Source organism: Frieseomelitta varia, unplaced genomic scaffold (genome assembly GCF_011392965.1).
Source record: "Frieseomelitta varia isolate USP_RPSP 00005682 unplaced genomic scaffold, Fvar_1.2 scaffold_457, whole genome shotgun sequence".
Taxonomy (NCBI): Eukaryota; Metazoa; Arthropoda; class Insecta; order Hymenoptera; family Apidae; genus Frieseomelitta; species Frieseomelitta varia.
In genome coordinates, this window is record NW_025110209.1 from 78,522 (window position 1) to 86,095 (window position 7,574).

The 7,574-nt window shown below is 40.6% G+C and overlaps 1 protein-coding gene across 1 annotated transcript in view; it reads right to left on the minus strand.

The window, feature by feature from the left end:
* LOC122532525 (protein bric-a-brac 1-like) overlaps positions 1–7,574 on the minus strand; it is a 36,353-nt gene that overhangs the window by 8,606 nt on the left and 20,173 nt on the right. The window contains exons 4-5 of the mRNA XM_043661340.1: positions 2,826–3,006; positions 1,792–1,877 (exon numbers count right to left, since the gene is read on the minus strand). Coding sequence (XP_043517275.1) covers positions 1,792–1,877; positions 2,826–2,977 — 238 coding nt within the window. The 5' untranslated portion in view covers positions 2,978–3,006. The remainder of the gene's footprint in view (positions 1–1,791; positions 1,878–2,825; positions 3,007–7,574) is intronic.

The window sequence follows — 7,574 nt, forward strand, 5'->3', positions numbered from 1 at the left end:
TCGATGTTAACCTCTTACGCTGGAACGACGTGCCATTCACGTCGAGAATTTCTTGTCCCAAAATTGCAACATTTCCTCCGTTTTAAGTATATATAAGTATAGCCCAGGCAAAAAAAATAGTAAATTTATTACTTTTCAATAATTTTTATCCATGTATGATGTATCATACCGACGAGTTCAAAAGAAAAAGAAAGCGACGGTTCGGTCACTCGTTATGGTCCGCAATCAGTCGCCAGCGCAAGCGGTTAAACTAACCTCAATGTTGGGGGTCCGGATTACATCATATTTTGACGAATATCTCGGAAATTAATGAAGGTACAGTTTTTGCGTAAATTTATGGGATTTACCATTTATAAGGTAACACACGATTTTGATGAAATTTTGCGTAAATAGTTTTCGAAAAAGTATTCTTTTCATCGGCAATCGATGTTAAAATGGTCAAAAAATTAACCTCAAATTTGGGGGCGGGGGCCGGTGTATATTTTGCCAAATATCTCGAAAATTACTGAAGATACAGTTTCTGCGTAAACTGACGAAATTAATATTTTTTAACGACAAATTTGACGGCGTATATCATTTGTTTAAACGATATACTTTTTTCCAAATTTCATCAAAATCAGTGAGTTGATATCACACTTCGATACGTTCCCTTGTTAGATACTGTGCCTTTGTCTCGAACGTGTTTCGTTTTCGCGACTATCTGATGAAGCATGTAATATATATACAAATATATATATATACAGTAAGATCTCGTATAATACGATGAAAAAGTTGTTGAAAAAAGTCTGATTTCTGATATGAAAATATGTGTGTCTTTGAATTGACTCGAAGCGCAGTTTTGCGTTAACTCTTGTGCGATAAGGAGGATTTGTTTAAAGTGTGTATCATGGAACAGTTATTTGCAGAATTGATTGTATCATTTCAAAAAGGAATTCATTTCAATTGTAAAGTAGATATTGATCGATTATAAGGTAAAGCAATTGTTTTTCACTGTATTTAATGTCAGAAGTAAGAAACAATATTTTCCGGCCATGACTCCAACGATCTCCGAAAAAGATAAGCCAAATAGAAGATTTATGTCGTTGGAAGGAAAATTAGAAATTCTTGATCGGTTGAAATCTAGTGATAGGTTAACATCTCTTTTGCAAGAAATTTCACAGAAATGAATCGAGAATTCGCACAGTTGGGAAAAATGAAAGTAAAGTAAGAGCTGGAGCTTCTGCCGGAGCGTCATCAAGTTCAAACAAATCCTCCTGTACGAAAGATCTTTTATTGACGAAAACAGGAAATTGCTTAATCATATGGATAGAAGGCTGCAACAGGAAGAGTATTCCTTTGAATACTTATTTAACCTCTTGCGCTGGAATGACGTGCCACGTCGAGAACTTTTTGTTCCAAATTGCAACGTTTTCTCAGTTTCAAGTATATTTAAATGTAACTCAGGTATGGTATAATAAGATATAATAATATAATAATAATAATATAATAATAATAAGATATAGTACAATAAACGATAAGTTTATTACTTTTTAACAATTTCTATTCAGTCGAGTTCGAAAGGAGAAGAAAGCGACGAATTATTGTGTACGGCTCGGTCACTCGTTATGGTCCGCGAGTCAATCGCCAGCGCAAGACAGAAAGCACAAGATGTATCTTTTGTCATATTCAAAAAAAAAAAGACTATTTATTTAGTTGCAAATTGGTCGCAAGTTATTCTCCTTGATCCAACAACGTCCGAGGAGGCACGACTAGCGAGAAGAGAAGAACGATCGAACTGACAGTGAGACTCACCGGCTCCGCCGTCGGCACTCGGACCCAGCATATTATGCACTCGATTGGCATACAAGACGAAGGTCGGGTACGGGATGTCGTATTTCCTGCAACAGAATGCCACGGTGATTGTCTGAGAAGATCGACACGCGAGGAGAGGAGCGTCGCTCTTGCGGGACACGCGGCCGATCGATTCTCGCGAAAGATCGACCGTGGCTTGTTTCGAGGGCGAAACGCGTTCGTACAACCTTTAACGACCGCGCGTCGTGCGATAGCTACGCGTTTTACGAGCAACAATAAGCCGTAAAAGTTAACTCTTAAGTCGACAGCCAATTGTTCTCTCTCTCTCTCTTTCTCTCTCTCTATGTTTTAACTCATTCACGTTCTGTGTACGTACACAGGTTGTTGTTGATCACGCGGCTAAATCACTCGGCTCGAAACTTTCCCGGCGGATTGTTCCGATTGGGAAACGAACTGCGCGGACGGCGAGGAATTCATTTCGTGCTGTACCGTTGAAAAAAAAAAAAAAAAGCCTGGGCAAACCGAGATGTACTTGTCGTCTCCGATGTCGATCGACGAAACGGGTGAGACGCGGCGACAGATCTCGCTCTGCGATTCCTTCTATCCGGTCTATCCGCGTCTATCGGATACACGTTTCCATTTGAAATTCGGCGTTTCGTCGAAACGGTCCGATGAACTTTCTTAGTTTAATTTGTCCCGTCGCGCCGCAAATATCCATCTAATAATGAAATTCTTCTTAGCACTTTCCTTAAACGGGATGGAATGAACCGTCTGACGCGGACGTAATTCGGGCGATCCGTCTCTGGTTAAGCAGCGACGCGACGCCGCTCTTTATCCGGTTAACGGGCGCGAAATTTCGTTTCGCTAATTTTCGCGAGGACGAGAGAGAGAAAGAGAGAGAGAGAGAGAGAGAGAGAGAGAGAGAGAGAGAGAGAGAGAGAGAGAGAGAGAAAGAGAGAACGCGAGAAAAAATGGCCGTGAGAAACGTGAAAATCTGAGAACGTGCAAAGTAGCGAGTGAATAAAGCTAGTTACCTTGCCGCTTGGCTCAGGGACAGTCCTTCCTTCAGGACGCTGAAGATCGCCTCGGCCATGGTCTCCGGTCGCCAGGACTTGAGCGGGCCCCGCTCGCGAAAGCGCAGGTTGTGCACCAGGCTCTGGTTGGTGTTCCAGCACTTCTGCCACATCGACTGCAGCTGATACTGATAGCTGTCTGCTTTTACGCCCCCCGTGGAAAAGAGAAAAAACAGAAAAAGCACGGCGTTAGTGGATGCTGGCCCGGTGAGTTCTCAGCGAGGAGAGACAGACTCGGCGCGTAAAAAGATCGCGGAGGGTTCGAGAGCGAGATCCACCTCTCGATCGTTCGTTCGTTCGTTCGTCTGTCTTTCTCCCGCTTTCGACGACTTGGAACGACAACTACAAGACGAGGATCGTTGATCGATCGATCGATCGATCGAGAGGTCGACCTTGCCGTCGTCACGCGACGAGCGCGGCGTGTAAACGGACGCTCGTCGTTTCGATTCGCGATTCGAATTGAATCGGATGTCGCTTGGTAACGCGACGACGATTCGAATTCGACGAATGTTCGATATGCATAAGTACAAGCGTACGGCTTATATTTATAAATTGGGTAAATAACCAGACGTAGGTAAGTCGAGCGTGGTAAGGTGCGAGTATCGTGGTAGTTAGGTATCCTTTTGTCGGCTGCTTGGTCGAATCGTACCTGCGAACAAAGTATTGAGAGGCAAGTTTTGCGGAGGGGAGATGACGGGAGCGTGGGGGGAATAAACGCTGCGTGTCGTGTACGTTAACGTATCGATTGTATTATCGTTGCCACATACAATCATTATAGGATAAAAGACAGAATGGAAGAAAGAAAAGAAACAGAGGTAGAGAAAGGCAGAAACAAAAGGCAGAAGGAAAGAGTTCTTAACGAAACAAGCTCGGATCGTTAATGAAAAATATCTCGCTTATGGTTAATTGATCGGTAATAATCGCTGGCTCGTGAACGGCTTTTTTTTCCTTTTTTTTTTGTTTTCGCCTCTCGAAGCGCGCGTGAGCGCACCGCAACCGACTCGAGTACGCGCGGCCACGCCACGAATGGCTGGCCTCAATTCGCAACGATTATTTAATAGTTAACTTATTGGGTTTAATTGAGCATCCTCCAATTTGACGATTAATACAATTAATTGGAAAGAAACGGGCGCGTGCGCGTGTACCGAGCACGCGCGCACGATCGAGACCGCGCGAGTCGTCAGGTTTGTCTTTTTTTTTCTTTTTTTTCTTTTCTTTTCTTTTTTTTTTTTTTTTAAAATTTTATATCGAGTCTCTCTTTCTTCAGACGAACTCCTGGAATCCCTCAGGCTCGTCGTGAAACATGTAAACTGTACACCAGTTCACGCCGCTGAAAAACAATTAACCTAAATAAAGCTAAATCGGCATTGCGCGCGCCGAACGTAGAAACAAAATAGAAAACGAAACAATAATCGTCGTGGCGAGGTAGCGTTCATCTTTCGACTTTATCGGGGATAAACTACAAATATATACGAGGGTGAGTCTCGTAACGCGACGACATGGAATAACTGATGATATATTTGTTGTACGAAAAACATGTTTCAGATAGAAGTTGCATGGCTTCCAGGTGGACATATATAAGTGCATACTGCAATCGGTTATGTTATTTTGCTTTCTAATCAAGGTGTGAAGGTTCCTTCAATTTTTTTTAAGCGGAATAGGTCAATATTTCTTCCCGAATTCGGGAAGCGTTGAATTCTACATAAAAAAGTATTGCACCAAATAGGGTCTAAAATACATAGTTGCTGAGATATTGGCAAAAATATAATTTTTTTACATTGTCTTAGAAAAGACCGTTAATCTCAGTAATTATGTATTTTAGACCCTACTTGGCGTAATACTTTTCTTATGTAGAATTCAACGCTTTACCCGGAATTCGGAAAGAAATATCAACTATTCCATTTAAGAAACTGCAGGTGACCTTCATATCTTGATAAAAAGAGCAAAATAACATAAATAACATAAACGTTTTTTTTTTTGTAGAATTCAACGAACTTTGTCCGAGTTCGGGAAGAAATATTAACTATTCCATTTAATAAATTGAAAGTGACCTTCATACCTTGATAAAATAGCAAAAAATAACATAAAATTGCAACTTCTGTCTGAAACATTTTTTCGTACAACAAATATTTTATGAGTTATTCGATATCGTCACGTTAAGAGACTCACCCTAATAAAAGACTCACTATAATAAGAATACATACAGGGTGTTTCGTAACTTGTGGGACCCACTTCCGGAGCTGATTGTACGCCTAAAAATAATGAAAAAAAATGTCAGATAAATATATGTCCTATCTGTCTTCGTTGATGAGAATTTTATAAACAGAGCAAACTCTAGTAAGCTAGATTTACCAGGGATGGTATATTCAATTTTCATAATAATCATAATTGGGATGAAGAAAACCCACNGAACGATAGAGAGAGTAACCAGATGAATGACAAGACGCGTGCAGGCTTGTCTTCAAATGCAAGCTGGTCATTTCGAGCATTTTTTGTAAAAGTAATTAAAACAGAAAACCCATTGTATCTCATAAACGAAAACAGACAGGACACATATTTATATGACTTTTTTTCATTATTTTTAGGCGGAAGTGGGTTTCACAAGTTACGAAACACCCTGTATATAAACGGGCCGATTTTGGGGTTCGCTGAAATCTCGAGTCAAGAGTATTGTATAATATACACAAGGGGATTCGATAGGATAAGATTACAAAAAAAAATTTAATAATAATAATAATCGGCCGAGATCGATTCAACGTCATCTCCGTTGCAATTGAAGCGAAACGACGTGTCGCGTGTACGACAATTGATAATTGATATTATATCGTAGCCTGCGCGACAAACGTTCGAGAGGTTCGAGTGTTTCTCCAAAAGTTCGCCTAATTACGAAGGAGAATGCTCGCCGCGGATAGAAAGAAACCACTTCTCTGTGAGAAAAAAAAGAAGAAAGAAAGAAACATTCGAGTTTCTTAAACGCACGCGTAACTTTCTGTTTCGAAAGCCGCGCAGCAAAAAAAAAAAGAAAAAAAAAGAAAAAAGAAAAAAGAAAAAGAGAAAAAAAGAAACACGGCCCGACGCGCGCGCAAAGTTGCAAACGTTTCTCGCGTTGCAACATTTCTCGTGTTCTGGCAAATTTTTTTCTGCCTACGAAAAAAAAAAAAAAAAAAAAACACGCGGCCGAGTGTCATTCAACCGTTCTCGTTGCGCAACACGATCGCCAATAATCGCGAAAGTCGAGGAAATACTTGGAGGAGTCAGCGGCCCGAAAGATGTTTTCGACGAGCTCTTTCGACCTCTCTTTCTCTCTATCTCTCTCTCTCTCTCTCTCTCTCGTTTCCAACACCTTCGGACGCTGAGCAAATATCGGGCCGCTTGTAAAAGTTCCGCCGTGCCGCTCTCGCATCTCTCGGCATCCGAAATGTTTGCTCTCTACGATATTATTAGCAGCTGTTCCACAGCAAACACCATGGGGCCGTGGTTGCTAATTGTCGGAGAAGAAACGAAAACGCATCTGTCATTTTCTTCGTTTCTTTGTCTCGAGTCTCGAAACGAAACAGAATTCCACGAAAGTCGACGAGAAAAAGGAAAAAAAAAAAAAATATGTATATATATATATAAAATAGTGGCTGCAACCACGGGTCGTAACTTTTACTACGCAAGCCCGACGATCTTTCGCCTGTAACGCTTAACAAACATTTAGTCTTCAACAAGTCGCAAAGAAAAAAAAAAAAAAGAAACTTTCGTCTTTTTGAAACGGAATGATAAATTCGATCGAACAGAACGACCTACGATTTCGCTAATAATAAAAATTAAACTAACTTCGTAACAAAAGTTAAAACCGCTCGAGAGAGTGAAGTTATCTACAGTACACGCACGGACACACACAGACAGAGTGATTTGAGATTCGTCGATGTAACGATCGCGCTATTTATCGATCGATTGCCACGACCGTGAGGACGAGGGCTCGGGTCGCCTTCCGGTGAACTAAAAATAAGGGGATCGAGTTTACGAAAGTACGCACGGGGAGGATTGGAAGACGTCGAGCAGTAAGGCACTGGCTTATCGCTGGGAACAATCGTTAACCGAATATAGCGATAACGCTATGTATCATTATTGCTACGCTGCGAGCGTTACTATCATCATTATTGCTACTACTTATTACGCCGATTACGACGCCATCGCGTTCCATCCGGTCGAATGCACGGGCTCGTTCGAAAGAATTCCGTCTCGGCGAGCCGGGAACATTGAAATCATCGACGCAGAATTCCCCGACAATATTTCATCGACTACGGATTTGCCCGACAAACAGTTTTTAGCCGACGACAGTGATACTGACCGACGACATTGTTATCACTAGAATTACCGACGATCGAAAACGTGAAATTTCCATTTCAGACACATCTAAAGTCGAAAAAATAGAGAAACTTTATATTATACAATGTTTAATATATAATATAATTTAATACATGATATATAATATACAATATTGTGGACTATACTTTTACTTGTATATTTTGTAACGAGAAGTTATTCAAATCTTCAAAAAATACGCAGTTTTATGATAATATATATATATAAAATATTTTTAAAAAGTTATAAATTGGTCGTTTTGACCAATCCTGGTAGTTCTAGTGTTATATTTGTTCATCATTGTTTTCCCATAGATAGCGCAAGAGGTTTAGGTTAGGTTTAGTCATATTTTATTTTTAG